This window comes from Leucoraja erinacea, chromosome 28 (genome assembly GCF_028641065.1).
Source record: "Leucoraja erinacea ecotype New England chromosome 28, Leri_hhj_1, whole genome shotgun sequence".
Lineage (NCBI taxonomy): Eukaryota > Metazoa > Chordata > Chondrichthyes > Rajiformes > Rajidae > Leucoraja > Leucoraja erinaceus.
This window is the reverse complement of record NC_073404.1, coordinates 10,540,638-10,560,140: the sequence shown is the minus strand read 5'-3', so window position 1 is coordinate 10,560,140 and position 19,503 is coordinate 10,540,638. Positions and strand designations below refer to the sequence as shown.

The 19,503-nt window shown below is 39.2% G+C and overlaps 2 protein-coding genes across 3 annotated transcripts in view; one reads left to right on the top strand and one right to left on the bottom strand.

Annotated features, from left to right (window-relative positions):
* ints2 (integrator complex subunit 2) overlaps nt 1–8,110 on the top strand; it is a 51,315-nt gene extending 43,205 nt beyond the window's left edge. The window contains exons 22-25 of the mRNA XM_055657708.1: nt 1,696–1,803; nt 2,997–3,102; nt 6,389–6,565; nt 7,614–8,110. Of these exons, the coding sequence (XP_055513683.1) occupies nt 1,696–1,803; nt 2,997–3,102; nt 6,389–6,565; nt 7,614–7,795 (573 nt within the window). The 3' untranslated portion in view covers nt 7,796–8,110. The remainder of the gene's footprint in view (nt 1–1,695; nt 1,804–2,996; nt 3,103–6,388; nt 6,566–7,613) is intronic.
* Nucleotides 8,111–17,880: 9,770 nt separating this feature from the next.
* med13a (mediator complex subunit 13a) overlaps nt 17,881–19,503 on the bottom strand; it is a 156,549-nt gene continuing 154,926 nt past the window's right edge. For both annotated transcript variants that reach the window (XM_055657698.1, XM_055657699.1), the window contains exons 30-31: nt 19,084–19,184; nt 17,881–18,556 (exon numbers count right to left, since the gene is read on the bottom strand). In XM_055657698.1, the coding sequence (XP_055513673.1) occupies nt 18,424–18,556; nt 19,084–19,184 (234 nt within the window). In that variant the 3' untranslated portion in view covers nt 17,881–18,423. The remainder of the gene's footprint in view (nt 18,557–19,083; nt 19,185–19,503) is intronic.

The window sequence follows — 19,503 nt, the reverse complement described above, 5'->3', positions numbered from 1 at the left end:
ATAACTTGGTGGGGGTATCCTTGGATTAATGATGGTATCTTAGAATTGTCTAAGGATCGTATCTTATGACCTCTTGTCCTAGACTTTCCCATTCGTGAAAATATTCTCTCTACATTCACTCTATCCAAGCCTTTCATTTTTCAGTAAGTTTCAATTGGGTCCTCCCTCATCCTTAAATTCCAGCGAGTACAAGTCCAGTGCCGTCAAAAGCTGGTACCACTGATATGTTAACCCACTCAATCCTGGGATCATTCCTGTAAACCTCCTCTGGACCCTCTCCAGAGCCAACATATCCTTCCTCAGATATAATGCTTAGAATTACTCACAATACTCCAAATGTGGCCTGACCAGTGCCTTACAGAGCCTCAGCATTACATCCGTTTTTGCATTCTAGCCCTCATAAAATAAATGCTAGCATTGCCTTTGCATTTCTTACTACTGATATTTACCACTGGTCAGTGATATTTATAGACATTTTGTCTGTGAATTTACCCCTTTTCCTTCTCAATTGTGCATTTATGCATGAAAAATCTTGGTAGTCAAATACACACAATTACATTATGGATCCAGAAAGCAACAATGTGGTGACTCATTCAGCAAGCTGGTTCATGCTCTGATGATTCGGTGAAACCCAACCTTGCTGGAAAATTGATGCTAGAGCCTCTTGGCTTTTACCTTATTGAAAATTTACCTAGTCATACATTTTTATTATACTCACAGCGACAGATAACAACTTTTCTCTAATATAACTTTTCTGTAATATTTTGAAACTCAGATTGTATCAGGAATTTAAGATAATTCAGAACTATACTTCGCTTGTATTGTTGCCAGGTATTGTTGAGCTGATCTGTACACAGCACATACATCACATCCTTATTTCATCCAAATTGCTTCACAGTATTTTGAAATGTAATCACTGATTTGTTTGTCATTTGCATGAAGTGTCGGGCATGAGGGATTTCTTTCCAGGTAGTATTGATTCTAAAATGTACTTGTGCGGACCAGGGAACCGGGTGACATTTTGAAATTTTGCTGCAGCTTGCGTCAAAGTTCAGGATTTATGCAACTGATCGGAGATGTTGGGCAGGCTAGGACTGTATTAGATCACCACTCAGCATTCTGCACCCCAAGGAATAGAGGTGTATAAATTCATAAGGGGAATAACATAGAGTGCACATAATCTTTTTCCCATGGCAGGTGATCAAGTCCATTGATTTAAGATGAGAGGGGAATGATTGAATAGGAACCTTAGGGACAACCTTTTCTACACAAGGTGGTACGTATATAGAACGAGTTTTGAGAGGATGAAGCTGAGGCAAATACAATTACAACATTTAAAAGACATTTGGATAGGTTCATGGCCAAATGCAGGCAAATGGGACTAGCTTAGATGGGGCATCTTGGGCTGAAGGGCCTGTTTCCGTGGTGTATGACTTTGATTCGAACTCAATCAGATTCTGGAGTGAGTTATGGGAGGGCATCCAGGATTCTTAAATTAGTAATTGTTAGATAGGCATAAACAAATAGAGTTAAATAAATGTATCCAATTCCAGTAATAATTTAAATTATTTTCATCGGGCAGCATTCTAAATTCAGTTACGATACCAGTTGTGAATGTCAGCTTCTATCCTAGTGAAGACTTTCTGTGTGATCATTAGCTCTGTGTCTCGATTCTAAAAATAATTGTTTACCCAGGGTTACCCAAGTGAGCTGCTGCCCCTGACTGTGGCTGGAATTCCCTCCATTCACATATGCCTAGACTTCATTCCAGAACTCCTGGCACAGCCACAACTGGAGAAGCAGGTAATTTATGATCCTCCACGTTATTGCACTATTTATTTGCTCAAAAAAAATATTGAATGAAAAAAACAAAATAGATTTATTACATGATTGTAATGCATTTTATGTAACATTCAGTACATTTATATGTCCACACATCCTTCATATCAATGTAATTTTGTTTGGTGTCCTGCATTCCAAAATGGCAATCAAAAGCATTCAGAGAAAATACTTCAATATAAGTGATTGGCTTCTTGCCAAATGGCACAATCAATAACTGTCCTGACATTATGACACGTGAAAAGTTCCAGCAGAAATGTAATGCTGTTTCTGTAAGCCTAACCCGCTCCAAGTTATCTGACAACAAAAATATCCATGATCAGGATTCTCAGCCATAGACGGGCGTTAGCCTCCTACTGTGACATGTTGCCTTTGGTCAGCTTAAGAGGGAGGCTACACCTTGAACTGCAGGTGCAGATTTACACCGAACCTAGACACAAAATGCTGGACTAACTCAGCGGGTCAGGCACCAACTCTGGTGAAAAGGAATAGGTAACGTTTCAAACCTCACCTATTTCCTTTTCTCCAGAGATTCTACCTGACCTGAGTTACTCCAGCATTTTGTGTCTAACATAACACAAACAATGTATCTCATCACCCAAAGAAGTAGATTTAAATATTTATTAAAAACAAAATGTGAATTGGTGTGCTGAAGTAACTACCATTCTGAAAGTCACTAAAAATAAAGTCCCACCACTACAGTCCTAGCTCTGCATGTTTGACTTTCATTTTCAATGTATTGAATTTAAGGCTGGTAAATAAATGGAAATAAATATAAAGATCACTTGAGATGTAGAAATGCTGGCGTCAAATATTTCCCTGCTGGTATTGAACAGGTTTAATGCAGATTAAAGCGTCCCCCAAAATAGTATCTTAACTTCAACATCAAAAGACCTCTTGTTTGTTCATTTTTACATCTTTGGTTTGGTCTATGCTAAGATGTGTACAATTGTCCAATAATCTTACTCCATGCAATCTTGGCCTGAAATTATGAAATTACAATAATGTATTCTGTCCAACTATAAATCTCCCAAATAATTTATGCCTGATTCAAATCCAGGTTTATAAGACGTTGGATGTCTAAAATGAAATAGAATTGCTTTGACATGCTTTTTTTTTTAAAATATGATCTTCTAAAAAAGGAATTCTTTGTTTAGATATTTGCTATCCAACTTCTGTCGCATTTGTGTATCCAGTACGCATTACCCAAGTCTCTCAGTGTAGCACGTTTGTCCATCAATGTCATGGGAACAATACTTACAGGTGAGCTTGGTGATGGTAAAACAATAAACTTTTAATAGAGCTGCATTACCTTTAAATGTGAAATGTGTGAGAGATAGTGACATTGCTGTAATGTGATCATACCATTGGCTTTCCAGGAGTCAGCGGGAGATAGAGGAACAGATGTGTAGACAGAACAATGAAAAGCAGCAGGGTTTTGTAATGGGCATCTTGAACCGCCCCATATTGACTGGGACTTGCACAGTGTAAAAGACTTAGAAGGGGCAGAATTTATTAGCTGCATTCGAGTGTTTCTTGAAACAGCATGTGGATAGTCCAACTCGAGGAGGGATGATACTAACCACTTGTATTGGCAAATGAGCCTGGCCAGGTGACCAATGTTTCCGTGTAGAGTATTTTGGGAACGGTGATCAGTATGCCATAAGTTTTTCGTTATAACTCTGAACCTTGGGGGAAGATACCAAATTGGGGTACAGCAGAATAAAACATTATTGGGCAGGATCCAGGGAAAGTAAATTAGATGTTTTTATTAGGAGAGTTCACATTCGACATGCAAGTTGTTAAAAGACTAGATGATCAGAGACCAGCATAATCCAGTAAGGAGGAATGATAAAATAAGGGGGAAACTTAGATGACAGATGGTAAATTTGATTAAAAAGAAATAGGAAGCGTATGTAAGATTCAGAAAGATAAAATCGGACAAGTCCTTTGAACAATATAAAGCAGGCAGGCAAATAGAGGGGCCAAAAAGGTCATGAAATAGGAAAGATGTAAACCAAGAAATTACTAAGATTTTGCCAGGAATCAAGAGCTGAGCTATAGGGAGAGGTTAAGCAGGCTAGGACTTTGTTCTTTTGAGCGCAGAAAAATGATGGATGATCTTATAAAGGTGTACAAGATCAAAAGATGAATAGATAGAGTAAATGCACAGTATTTTACACAGACTAGGGGAATCAAGAACCAGAGGATATAGATGTATGGTGAGATGCAAAAGATTTAATAAAATCCCGAGGGACAACTTTTTTTACAAAAAGGGTGGTGGGTATATGGAACAATCTGCCAGAGGAGGCAGTTTGGGCAAGTACTATCACAACATTTAAAAGACATTTAGACAGGTACATGAACTGGATAGATTTAGAAGGATATGGCCCAAACGTAGGTAGGTGGGACTAGTGTAGATATGGTATGTTTGTCAGTGCGGGCAAGTTGAACCGAAGAGCCTATTTCCACGTTTTATGACTAATTCTAATATGCAAGAGCAGTTTGAGATCAAGGAGGTGGTACTATTGGGTCTCTTGAAGAGCATTGATGGATATCTCCCTAGGGCCTGATGGGATCTATCCTGGATTATTAAGAGAGGAGATTGCATGGGCCTTGACGAAGATCTTTGTATCTTCTCTAGCTACAGGTGAAGTGCTGGAGAATAGCCAATGTTGTTCCTTTGTTTAAACAGAGATAATCCAGGAAATTGTAGGCCAAGGAGCCTCTTGTCAATGGGAGGGAAGCAGTTGGGAAGAATACTTTGGCATTGCATTTTTATTCCCATTTGGAAGAGAATGGACTAATTGGGAAGGGTCAGCATGGGTTTGACCACAACAGATCACGTCTTACAAACTTGATTGGGAGATTTTTTTGAGAGGTGATTGATGAGGGTAGGGCAGTGGATGTTATCTGCAAGGATGTTAGGGAGGCAGTTGATGAGGGGTCTTGTGATTGATCCAGAAGATTAAGATGCATGGGTCCACAGTTACTTGGTTGTTTGGATCAAAGGGTATTATTCTGGCTGAAGGTCTGTGACTCGTGCAATTCCACAGGCATCTGCGCCGAGACCTCTGACACGCGCGCGCTCCCACACACGAAGGTTCATTCGTGCAAGTATGAGTCGTTGCAGTTTGGAAGGTCGAATGTGAGGGGTTATGCAGTTAATGGCAAGATCCTTCACAGCATTGACTTTGGGCTTCGAAAGTGGCAACACTAGTAGATAGAATGGTGTGTTTGACCATCGTTCAAGGCATTGAGTATAAGAGTCAGGAAGTCATATTGCAGCTTTAGTTAGCTTGGAGTATTGTGTGCAGTTTTTGGTTATCCCATGACAGGAAGGTTGTGGAGGCTTTAGAGAGTTTGCAGAAGAGGTTTACCAGAATGCTGCCTGGATTAGATTAGATAGATAAGCGAGATAAGGAGAGGTTGGACTAATCTGAATTGTTTTCACTGGACCATCAGAGGTTGAGGGGAGACCCAATAGAAGAGTATAAAATTGAAGCGTAGATAGGGTAGGCAGTCCGAATCATTTTCCAGAGTGGAAGTGGCAAAGACAAGAAGGCATAGTTGTACGGTGAGACCGGCAAAGTTTAAGGAGATTGGGTGGGGCAAGTTTTGTTTTCACACATAGTGGGTGGGTGCCTGACACATGCCAGATGGGGTGGTGGAAGACGGGGACAGATCAGAGGTTTTTATATAGGCACATGTATATGAATGGATTGGAGGATGTGAGTCACATGCAAGTAGAAGAGTCTTAAGTTAACTTGACATGATTTTCAGTATTGGCCGAAGGGCATGTTCCTTGTTCTGTCTGATGTATGTGCCAGAGTTTATCTTCAGAGATTCTGCAGAATGGTTCAAAGCAGTAAAATGTTGGATACACTTGTTGAAAGATGTTACCAGTCATCATCTCACATTCTCCAGAAAGCCCAGACAGCAATTAAACATTCAATATGTTGGTAATTTCCTGCTGAGACAAGAGGTCTATACTGACTGACAGTGCAAGAAATCAAGGCAACAATCCATAACCTTGTACACTGCCAAGATGGTGAAAAGCAGGTAAAATTAGAACCATACTGCACAGCCTGTTGGTACACTAAAATTTGAAAATAAAGCTTTCTTACCAATTTATAGCTTTGCAGGGACTATATTTCGGGAGACAAATCAATGCTCATGATCAGAGGCTGTGTATGAATAATTAGGGTTCATGGAGGTTGATGGGTTGAATGATTGAGATATATTAATTAATTCACAAATGTATAGAGGTTGCAGGAAGCATCAGCAAAAAGGAAGTAAACGGTCTTGATAAAGGAAAGTTGCAAGCTAAGTCTGGTTTGAGTGATTGGAATTAAAAAAAACTGAATTTTGCAAGTTCAATACAGGTCTGTTTTTAAATTCCATGACCCAAGATTTGCTTTGATCTCTTTACATGGATGATGCCTGACCCATTGGGCACTTCCAGCATTTTCTGCCATTGTTAACTTAAAATTTGTCACCACACTGAATAAACTTTGCAGTGTTAATAGCCATTTTATTTTTTGTACAGTGCTGACCCAGGCCAAACGGTTTGCCTTCTTCATGCCTACGTTGCCATGCTTAGTGTCTTTCTGCCGAGCTTTCCCTCCTCTATGTGATGACGTTACCTCATTACTGATTCAGACTGGACAAGTCTGTGCCTCGCACGTTGCTACCCAGGCACAAGATATTGACCCCATCATCTCACGTATGTATTTAACTATTCATTGTATTTGACCTAAAATATATTGTCCGATCCACCCATTGCTATCACCAATTAGAAATTGACATCATTGTTGCCTGGACCCCCACTCATATTTCAGACTTGGTGTTAGTCAGTAATCAGGAAACATTTTCAGCAGCTGTTAAGGGTTTACCATCAAAGTCTTAACTTTGTTTTGAACTGGGATGTCTGGACCTTGAGGGAAGGTACTAAATTGGAGTGAGGCAGATTGCAATGTTATTAGCCAAGAGCTAGGGAAGATTGGGAGCAGCTGTTATTGGGTCAGCATCAGATGGATAGTTTATAGGCCAGTTGATCAAAGTTAAAAACTTTCTTTGGTGGTGGGTGCCTGGAATTCACTGCTGGGGATGGTGGTGGAGGCAGATACAATAGTGGTGTTTAAAATGGCTACAGGATGGGCAAAGATCATTGCAGGCAAATGAGATTGGTTTAGCTTGGTATCATGTTCAGTGCAGACATTGTGGGCCAAAGAGCCTGTTCCTGTTTTTTACTGTTCTGTTTTGGGAGAGGAGGAAGAGAAATGGTAGTGAAATTCAGTTTGGGGCCCTAATCACTGATCGCAACTTGCTGGAAAGGCTGACATGTTTCACATGATAGGAAGTAGTTACGTATACAAACAGTAATCACTATGTTCAGAGTAAGAAAAGAAAATCCAATCCTGAAAAAAGCTGTTCCCTTTCCTCAATTTCTATAAGGGGGGAGTTTGAATGCTACAATATCCTGGAAAGTTTAACTCCAGCTGTGTGATCTGAACTTGTTGCTAGTCGTTAAAGGCTGATCATCAGCTTTCCTCCCAGTCTGAGAAGGTTTTATGCTGTTTTATAGCTCTTAACTTGGGCTGAAATATATCAAAATAAATGGGGATGGGACTGAATCGATGGCTGTGGATACTGAATAGCAGGTTTGCAACATATCTGCACAACTCCAGCTCTATTGTAATCATGTCATAGTTGCTACAGCTATATTTTGACACACCTCAAGAAAGGCAATTAATGAGAAATATCTTGTCTAGGTCTCAAGAATCTAAAAGAGAAGTCAGATGTAAGTGCCAACTTCCAAAAGAGCACAGATTTGGAGATTATTAAAAAGGGGAAGAATATTACAGCGGAGAATTTGGACCCGGATGTGCTTTTGTGCCAGCGCATTGAAGCAACTTTCCTAGAGATAATAAACACCGCTGTCGATGGAGTATAAAATCAGAACGAAGGAAATGCAAGCTTTGTCAAGAATCAATTAACCACTGGAACAGTTAACGTGTGGTGCTGTTGTAAAATGGGACTGAGTGGTGAACATTTGAAACCAAGAGTTTCCATCAGAAACACGCATTTAGTCATGGTGCACTGCACTGATCTGAAGACAAATGAATTTGTACTAACAACTGGAGACCAAGCTGGGCCTGTTGTCTTGGAAAGGATGCACATTTTAATATCTTTATAAATTCAACAATTTAATTTTCTGCACCAAAATGCAGCTTACATTTGCTTTATAATAAAGAATTGCCCATTTGTATTTTACGTGTAATTTTATATTTACTTATCTTGCAATATGCCAATCCATTAGAATATGCTGACTATCTCATAATTGTGGTCTCTTTCGCCTCATTCTAACCTTCTCCCTCCACCCATACTTTTTAATTAGGAGAGAATATCAGAATAAACATTTCCCTTTTGGTTAATTTAAAATCATAAACCAAATTGGCTGTAACAGCATCAAAAGCAGCTTGATTATTGTTTAATATTAGTTTAATTAGATCAATTTGTGGAGGAACTTTCCTCCAGTATTTGAGCTCTGCAGTTTAATGGCAGCAGATCAGTACTGCATCTCATGTTCTTTCCCATGGCAGGGTTATTTACTACAATAGCTAAAGTAATGTTCTATTTATTAAAGCTTGTTCTGGCAATTGTAGATTAAACAAAATAGTGACAGATATGATAGTGCCATTTAAGAAGTTTTTAGACATGATCATGGATATGTATCACTTGCAGGTAAAAGAGATTAGTCTAACTTAGCATTATGTTTGGCACAAACATTGTGGACTGAAGGACCTATTCCTGACTGGGCAAGTGGTTGATTGAATTAGTTGATGCACATAAGTGGGAGGTGGACCAATTGCAGGGATTTTTTTAGGTGGGCAATTACATTTCTTAATAGTTGAATAAAAGGGTGGAGAATAACTACCTTAATTCCCTTTAAACCACAGAGGCATCAGGGATGAAAACCTTCCAAATTTGGCCATCAATATTTAGCCAATTATCACATATGACTAAGTGCTAACTAGCAACACGGGTTACAAAACATGGAATAGAGTTTGGTATATTGTGTACCATACAGAAACATAGAAAATAGGTGCAGGAGTAGGCCTTTGAGCCAGCACCGCCATTCAATAGTATCATTGTTAAAGCTCGCATCTTAAATACAGACAAAATACAATGGGTTAAGGTAAACCAAACAAGCTTTACTTTTACGTCAAGACAGGAGTGGCCGGAGATGTTACAGTCCCAAGATACCACTCACCTTAACAAAAAATCCCGGGGTCCTTTATACAGCAAACGTCACGTACGCAGAATACCAATGGCATGAAGTAATGTCCCAAGAAGCATCAGCCAAGTCCTAATATGAAGTTGTTTTTCACCTTTTACTCAAAACCAATCATTCCGAACACATTGATCAGAGTCCCAAGATGCAACAGTCCTAACATGGAGTTGTTTTTCTGTGCCAGTTCGTGTCTGTCCTCTTACTTCCCTAACTGGACCCTCTTATCTGCTAGTACTTCTCCACTAGAGAAAGCTTGCTTGAGAGAAGAAATACAAAGCCACAAGATCTGGTCAAGTATCCCAGCAAGCAATGCAATAGCAATTAGCTCTTTCATTACAGAAAGTGGTCCAGAACAAGGGGTCACAGTTTAAGGATAAAAGGGAAATCTTTTAGGACTGAGTTGAGAAAAACATTTTTTGCACAGAGAATGGTGAATCTCTGGAATTCTCTGCCACAGAATGTAGTTGAGGCCAGTTCATTGGCTATATTTAAGTGGGAGTTAGATGTGGCCCTTGTGGCTAAAGGTATCAGGGGGTATGGAGAGAAAGCAGGTACAGGATACTGAGTTGGATGATCAGCCATGATCATATTGAATAGCGGTGCAGGCTCAAAGGGCCGAATGGCCTACTCCTGCACATATTTTCTATGTAAATATGGCAGCACACGATATAATAGCGATTCGCTCTTTCATCATGGCTGATCATCCAAAGTCAGTATCTTGTTCCTGCTCCACCCCCATATCCCTTGATTCCCTTAGCCTTAAGAGCTAAATCAGAGTTGTCTTGAAAATATCCATTGAATTGGCCTCCACGGCAGAGAATTCCACAGATTCACAACTCTCTGGGTGAAGAGATTTTTCCTCCCCTCAGTCCTAAATGGCCTACTCCTTATTCTTAAACTGTGGCCCCTGGTTCTGGACTCCCCCAACATCGGGAACATTTTTCTTGCATCTAGCCTGTCCAGTCCTTTTAAGAATCTTATGTTTCTATAAGATTCCCTCTCATCCTTCTAAATTCAAGTGAATACAAGCCCAGTCGACCTATTCTTTCATCATATGTCAGTCCCACCATCCTGGGAATTAACCTGGTCAACCTAGGCTGCACTCCCTCAATAGCAATAATATCCTTCCTCATATGAGGAGACCAAAATTGCACACAATACTCCAAGTGTGGTCTCACTAGGACCCTGTACAACGGCAGTAGGACCACCTTGCTCCTAAAATCAAAATCTCTCGCAATGAAGGCCAATATTAGCTTTCTTCACTGCCTGATGTAGCTACATGCTTACTTTCAGTGACTGATATACAAGCACACTCAAGTCTCGTTGCACCTCCCCTTCTCCTAATCTGACACCATTCAGATAATAATCTGCCTTCCTGTTCTTGCCACCAAAGTGGATAACCTCACATTTATAATTAAGATAACAGCCAGCATTGTCAATCAAGTCTAAATGGGAGTTAATATTGAAGCTTTTTAACAGATTAAACCACCAATGTTAGAGTAGATATTATTAGTAAGCCAGACCACACTAGTTCACAACCATACTGACCTTTGGCTGCAAGTAGCTGGGCCTCCTTAGCCATGCAAATTGGGGTCTCATCCTTCAACCTCTCACACCTTGTGCAGTCGTTTTTCAAATATCTCAAATAATCGTAAACATTTAGATGCAACTGAAATAAGTTAAATTAATTTAAACATTTTAAGAATGATTAATGTGTAAGAAGGAACTGCAGATGCTGATTTAAACTAAAGACAAGACACAAAAGGTTGGAGTAACTCAGCAGGACAGGCAGCATCACTGGAGAGAAGGAATGGGTGACGTTTCGGGTCGAGACCTTCAGACTGGTTAGTGATAAGGGAAACGAGACATAGACGGTGATGTGGAGAGATAAAGAACGAATGAAAGATGCAAAAAAGTAACGATAACGGAAACAGGCCATTGTAAGCTGTTTGGAGGGTGAAAATGAGAAGCTAGTGTGTCTTGAGTGGGGGAGGGATAGCGAGAGAGGGAATGCCGGGGCTTCCTGAAGTGAGAGAGATCAATATTCATACCACAGGGCTGTAAGCTGCCCAAGCGAAATATGAGATGCAGTTCCTCCAATTTGCATTTAGCTTCACTCTGACAATGGAGGAGACTGAGGACAGAAAGGTCTGTGTAGGAATTGGAAGGAGAATTAAAGTGTCCAGCAAACGGGAGATCAGGTTGGTTCACGCGGGCTGAGCGAAGGTGTTCCACAAAACGATCGCCCAGGCTGCGTTTGGTCTCACCGACATATAAGAGTCCACATCTTGAACAACAGATACAGTAGATGAGGTTGGAGGGAGTGCAAGTGAACCTCTGCCTAACCTAAAGGACTGTCGGGGTCCCTGGACAGAGTCAAGGGAAGAGGTATAGCGACAAGTGTTGCATCTTCTGCGGTTGCAGGGGAAGATACCTGGGGAGGGATAAGTTAACCAGGGAGTTGCGGAGGGGACGGTCTCTGCAGAAGGCGGAAAGTGGTGGGGATGGGAAAATGTGGCTATCGCTGGGATTCCGTTGGAGGTGGCAGAAACTTCGGAGGATTATGTGTTGTATGCGACGCTGATGGGGTGGAAGGTAAGGACTAGGGGGGGGACTCTGTCTCTGTTGCGACTAGGGGGAGGGGGAGCAAGGGCGTAGCTGCGGGGTACCGAGGAGACATGAGGGCCTCATTTATAATAATGATTAAGTTTAGAATAATTCATTATTTTACATTAAACGGCCACTTACCTTTGTCATGAAAGGCAGTGATTACATTCAAATGAATGGAAAGCGACAGTTGATGTTATGCTGAGTGAACAGGTCAAGTATAACTGGCCTCTCGACTCAGGTTGTTACAGAGCAGGAGGATCTGATGTACGCATTCTGGGTACTTCAATGCTAGTTAGTGTTCTACACTGATGTGTCATCTCATTGACAGTCCGACCAGTTGCATCTTCCATTCTTTTCCTGGCACTCTTTTTATCTGCACTTGGTTGTTGTAATTAAAGAGTGCACTATGTGAGCAGCTAGAGATAAATGGTAGCCCTTGTCCCCAGAAATCCATCCCTCCACACAGCGCCAACTACTGTAAATGTCCAGTGGTGCGGCCTTCTGTAGAATGAAGCACTCGTGTTCTTCCTGGGAATCACAAGGAAATGTCAATGCCCACCATAAACTTGAGGGAGTGTAACTCCTGCCAGAATAGAAATATCTTCTGGAGCACGATGGCAAGTTCACTTGATCTCCATACGATCAGAGTTGTACATCACAGGCCCCTCAACCCCATTATTGATACAAAAATATTTTTTGCGAGATTTTTCATGATTTGCTTCATGTACACGTGGCTAAGACCTGAGATCACATTGCAAACGTGAAGGAAAAAAGTTTCACTGACCTTAAAATTTGTAAAGTGAAACAGAACAGCACTCTGTAACAGCAGTCAGCAACATCCATGGGTCACAGAAAGAGGAGCAATCAGACAGCAGGCAGGTGATGGGCCGAATGTAGCTCCAGCTAACCCACAGTTCAGGAAGTCATTTTTATTCACAGTCGGTCCTCAAACAATGCCTTGCAAAATTGGCTTGTGCCCCAGATTTTGTTTTGCAGTAAATTAAGATGTGTCTTACACAAAACAATTATGGATGCAAGTTGTAGAAATTTGGAACAATGTTGCAGTTAAATTGATTTTGGGAACAAAAGCTTTCAAGGATAATGGAGGTAAAGGTATATGGAGTCAGGTCATAGATCAGCCATGATTGTTTTGAATGGTGGGACTGGCTTGAGGAGCAAATAGCTGCTCCAGTTCTACTAACCCATTGTCACTCGGACTGATTCAGTAATTATTTCATCCAAGTAATCCGTCTGACTGAGGTATTTTCTCTTTAGATCAAAACAAACCAGTAGGACTGCTATCATCGATCAGACCTGTAAACTCCACCTACTGGGCCTATTCAAATCTGGATAGTGATAAGTAAACAACACAAAATAGGGTCACACCAGCATTATGAATAAATTATTTATTTTCATCTGAAAATGTTTAAAAAGTATAAACCTTTTCAACAATTCAACCATAATTTGTACTTTAAGCTTTTTTGGACTGTATGTAGCTTTTAGTGTTTGCCACGATCTCCAGACTAAAATTTGTTCATAATTCATTCAAAGACTCATAAGGAAGTACAATTGCAGCTTTGCAAGCAGGATGTTTTATACCAAAACAGGACACCAAGGAAAAAATGGACCAGTCCTCACTACGTCTGGGGTTTCATCACTGCTTGCCCAGCTGTTACAGGCAACCAACTGTTCAGCAAAACATGACATTGTTCTCCCGATATTTTATCTCTTTAAAAATAAGCAAGGCATCAACTCTGTAAAATTCAACAATTAATAAAATTTGAGTTTTTTTAAATCTACTGCAATTTCAGCTCAAAAATCTATAAATATTTTGACAAAAAGATTAAATTATGAAATTTAAATAAGACAAAAAAAAACTTTGAAGCAATGCATTATCAAAGCACTGGGATTGCTAGTGTTTGCACAATCGAATGGACCACTTTCAGATCTGGCTTGAGAATGACCATTAAGTCAGGAAAGAACTGAACTGATTCCCGTGGGGATCATACATTGTGAAGCTGCTGGAAATATCCAGAAAAGCATTTTTTGCAGGCATTCATACCTTAGATCATGACAACCCAGTTAAAATGATTGCTGTTCTCCATATTGGAGAATAAACTTAGCAATAAACTGTGGGTAACAGTAGAAGGCCTGCACTATTGTACATCTCCATGCATCCATTTAGTAAAAATATCCTTTCCTACTTAACACTATGATATAACCACCAGATTATGCATATGCACCAGGTTTCAAGAACACCACTGAATATAAATGTAATAGGAGTCAGGCAGGGATATGTAGATAAAGAATATATTTCAGTTTAAAAAAAAACTAATCTTAATAGTAATAGTTTCACTAAACTCAGTTGCCTGTTACAAAAGTAAAAAACTGAAATTTGACAGCAAACAATTCTAATTTCCTTTTGTTGTTGTTTTGTAAACAACCCTTTACCAACATATTTAATATTTTAGAATAGAAAAAAATTAGGTTTGGACCAAGTCGAGCAACATAATTGTAAAAAGCAAACACAGTCAGTAGAGAAATTACAGAAAGTCAGTAAAGTTGATTCACTTACATCCTCTGATTCTCTCCAAAGAGTAATCAAAATGCAAGCAGCCACAACTCCCTAATCAGACGTACCAGGTTCAGTTTAGTACCACATTGTTCATTCTGTACTGTGTTCCCCATCACCTTTAGGGGTGATGTGAGTGAAAGTACAGCATTTGGGGTGTATTGCACTAGTTACTCTGAGCAATTTATCAATTGATTGTTTCCACAGGAATTAAATGGCTGGGGTTTAAAAACTGATTGATGGAAGAGGAAGAACGATAGTTTTTATTTAGTGGTTTTAGGTTGCTTTATTCTTTTTAAGCAAAGAATTGCGCGAATGTTACAATTCTTCAATGTCACTGTGTCCTAAGAACATGTTCAGTCATCAATAGCTTATCGCTGTTCTAGACTTATGGGCCAATACACTGTATTAATTAAACAAGACGATCACTGTATTCAAAAACCTTAATTTTGTCCCTTTTAAATATGTAAAATATTTGGGTGGATTGGGGAAGGGGATGGTTGGTCTGCTCTTTATTTCCACAACATGGAAATTACAATGTGCAGGACTTGCAGGGAGATGAGAAATAGATCTGAGGGATGATTTTTTTTCCACATAAAGAGTAGTTGGTATCTGGAACGAGCTGCCAAATTAGGTGATGGAGGCACGAACAGCAACATTTAAGTTTAAGAAGCATCTGTACAGATAGTTGAATGAGCAGAGCATACAAGGAATTGGAATTAATGCAGGCATGTGGATTAGGCCTGATGGTCAGCATAGACAGGCTGGATTGAAGAACAGAAAACAATGGAGACATGTCCAGTGAAGTTTTGCTATTTAGAAGAGCATTGGTTTCCTATAAAAGCAATGATTGTTTTATAAAATATACTCTATCCATAGGAGGTCTATATTCCAAAACATGAAACATGATTCAATTTACAAACTGAATATGAAAATGTGGCAAAAATTCAGTGTTGAATTGCGTGCCTGCATCTTCCATTATGGTTATTGGGTTTATTTATATTAAGGGTTTACAGTATTTACTAGGATTAACAACACACAAATTGATCATTATACTCTGAACATAGAACATTTTGGAAATAAGATCAGTGTAAGCTCAATCATAAATTCATCAAGCATTCACACCTTTGATGTCCTGTTTCATTCAGGACCAGTCTGGACTATGCTTTCTCTGGGACCACTCACCTACAGCTCTGCAGAGGGGCCAAACAATTAAAAATCAGCCAATGGTTCCCTAGTATCCTTCAAAAACAGACATGTTTTCTGTTGTACTAGGCCTCAATCAATAACAAAAAGTAAATGCTCGAGTGAAGCAAAGTGTTAAAGTGTATTCAAAGACAGGTGTGGCTCAAGCCTGAAATGTTAATCTAAGGCTGGGAGTTTGAACTATAACAACTGTAAGTACCAATCCAATGTAGTTTTGGGACAAGATTATTATTGTATGTTTTTATACATATATTCTTGTGAATCTCCTGCCTCAATTATATCTTAAGTCTCAGCTACTTCAAGTTGCAATAGCATTATTGGCTGCAGATTTTTTATTTACAAAAAAACCCAATAACTAACTTCCTCTACTTACTGCATCTATTTTACAGCAAGATTTAGTAATTATAGCACCAAATTAATGAATGGCTTTTTATGTTAAACATATTAGTTGATATTTTTATATTCTTTTATGCAGCCTAAATAGTAGGATGTAAAAGGCTTCAAGTTTCAGGTGTCTTCCAAAACTTATGGTTTCCTAGGATTAAACAGCATAAAGTGCTATTCAGGGTTTCAAGGAGTTACTTAATGTACCGAATTTGCTTGCGTTAGCAAAGATGTGCTCTCATATATTCCGGCTTTGAAGGGAACAGGTTTAATCAAATTCCACAAAAAATTTAATCAACAATTTTCTGAAATCACTGGATCATGGCATCTTCACCATACACTACTCCTGGCAAATTAATCCTTTCAGAAAAATTGTCCAAAAATTGCTTATAAAGTGAAGCAAAATTTGATCAGCACCTCTTAATTACATATTCCTGCAGCAGACTCTCACTTAAATGGGAAGTTCTTGTTCTATGGTTTCTGGTGGCATATTTATATACCTGTTTGAATTTGAAATTTAATTTCAAAGCTGGTATATCACTACTGCCGAAATGAATACATTCTCTAGCGATTACAATCTGTACAGTAACTACATGGTAGTGTTTGTACCACAGCCACATGTTCACAACACATACTTCCTGTGAATTATTTATGAGGAATTACTCAGATTTATTTGGCTGTAATTATAACTCTACCCAAGTGGAAATACTCGTGTGTCACCACTGGCAAGAGCCCAATTACCATCTGTACACTTAAACAGTCGATTTTATATGGGGTCAGACATTTATAATGGTAAAATATGCACACAAAAAAAGAACATTTTTTTTAAAAATGAGACCAAATTATATTTGCATAGCATAGCTCAGTTATTTCCCCGTGCCCCCCATCCTGTCAACCTACCACTAGTCTCTAGTTAATCTGTTCAAGACTATGGGAGATTGACTGAGAAAAAAATCAGAATTTCTTCCCCCAAATTATATTACGGGTAACAAACCTCTGGAGTTGGTTTTGGATTTAGCTTCCCCAGCCAAAAAAAAATCACCATTTAGTTTAGTTTCAAACTATTTATGCCGTTTATTATATTTGACCCTTTTGATCTTATTACCTTGTGATTGTATAAAAATGGAATTAAGTTGTTTAGAAAAAAAGGCACTGTGTCTACATCGCAATTTGACCAGAGATTAACATTGAAAAAATTTACTTTTCAAAGAAAATGTAACACAAGAGGAAATGAAGAGGTGCAAGGGCATACGAGGTAAATCTCAAGTCATCCACCTTCTCGCCCTATATTTCCAACTCACTGTGTCACCTGAGAAGCAATGTATTTTAATCTATGTTACCCACAATTGAATGCTGAAGCTTTATAAAGGTTCTAGATGTCCCAATAACTTTCAGTATTCCAAATTTTAAAACTTCTGCGGTAATGAGTTAACAATGGAAAAACGACATTTCATACAAAAGTTAAATAATGAAGTCGTAGAGTTGGTGTTAAAGTATCAGGTGGCATCACCATAATAAATGCAGGACCAAAACAAGAAAGCATACGGATTAAATTTTTACAAAGACAGTACCTGGATCAGTCAAGCGGTCCATTCTCTAAAGTCATCATAAAGTTCAGACAATGATAAAAGTCTGGGGCCTAGAAACCTTAACACTACAACAGACCAACACACCTGCTTTGCATTGATTCAATTTTGGAAAATTATGTTGCTACAAAATTTAGTTACCATTCTGCACATTTTTTTCTTTTTTTATACAGTCGTAACAAATTAAAGTTACTGATTTTGTTTTTATATATACAAATAGTCAGGTGGCAGGAACTGATCCAGCTAGAGAATTCTCTCCTCAGTCCTGTTACCTGTCAAAAACTCCGTCCCTCTTCCCCCCCCCCCCCCCCCCCCCCCCCTCCCCCATACACCTCCCCATTTAGCCCTGGCTTCAAAATGCATGATAGGAAATGCTTAAGATGTCCTTTTTAGTTATAAACACAGTGAACATACTTTATTTACTGTACAAGTACTCTGCATCCACAGCTTTGCTGCGTTTTCACCACAGACAAGGTGTGGTCAACACTAACTCCTGCCCCTACTAAAATGTACATTGAGCCAATAGATATTTGCTGCTCTCGCTCCTGACTTTATAGCAACCTACTGCAAACTCTTAAGACGATTATAGATATTTTAGTACAACAAATGCTTTAAAGCCTGAAGGTAATATAAACCTTCCTGAAAAATTAAAAAAAATACAAAATATAAGACAATTTATACAACATTTAAAAACTTACAATAAATTAAGATGCAGGCATTTTTGGATAACTGCCTGTGGCTTTAAAACCCATCAAGCAATTAAGGGGGACACCCTGGGGTCCCTCAGACACAATTTCATGAATCCCTCCATGTTTTCCTTGAGTAATGTCCGTTTCCCTTCCCACAGAATCCTGCTCTCAATGACGCTCTCAAACGACATCCCTTTTCCAAGAGTTAGCTTTGAATCCCCGGCAGCTCTTTTGCCTGGTCTACAACATGCTTGTGATGAAGTTGTACAGCTGCGTCAGCACCACAAAATGAACAGGGAGGCAGGAGCGGCGGTCCTGAGTGGCAGGGTCACAGGTCAGCCAAGAAAGAGCGTTGTACTGTTCGAGAACAAACCTGCCATTGGAAAGAATTTTACAATTTGAAACACCGTCTACAACAAAAATTAAAACAATATCATTTACAAGGTAGATAACATGCCAGCACTTCACGATAATTTTAATGCTATTGCTAAAGCAATAGAATTAACAATTGCAGCTGGGCACAAACTATAAATACATACATAACAATACTACGAGAACACAGTCCTGTGTGCAGACAACCACATTAGTTGTTCAGCATGAACATGCTGAAAATCAGATATGTGACTATCAGCTTCAGTGGAACGTGGATGCAACATTGTTCAAAACATTAATGGGAACTTGCAGGTTGATTCATATTTTTTTGGTTGTCTACCAGTTTTGTGTGACTCTCAAATAGCGATCGTCACATATAAATCGCATTAAAAAGGCATCAGTGTAAAATTGAACATTTTTTTTCCCCTGCTTAAGGAGCTAATATTTTGTTTTAAACTTAACAAAAAAAATCTGATTGCACATCAGTCTTGCAAAACAGAATTTTCAGAATAATGTGCTGATCCTTACCTGAGCACATCAGAGGTTTGGTTTGAATCAAGTGGGTGGGAGTGCTTACTATGGAGCAATTCATCTGAATGCACTGAAGGCACATGGAGGTGCAAGGAGGCCTGAAAATCAAAATATTTACACCAGTGAATTGAGAAATGTACAGGAGGTCCAACGCAATACAGTACTGCTGTACCTCATCTGCCAGTAGATGGCAGCAGTTTTTATTGGCAGTTACAATGTCCTGGCAGAAAGCTGCAGCTGGTAAATCTCTCCTGAAGTTACCAAATTAATTAGATTTCAGCAAAATGTACTCTTTTCACTCATTACTTGCCCCAAATTTAATTAGAAATATTAATAAACATTAAAAATCAGCATGAGCTGCATCCCTCCACCGTCGACATTTGCTGATTGGGCAAGGTGCTGTTCTTACTCCTGTGC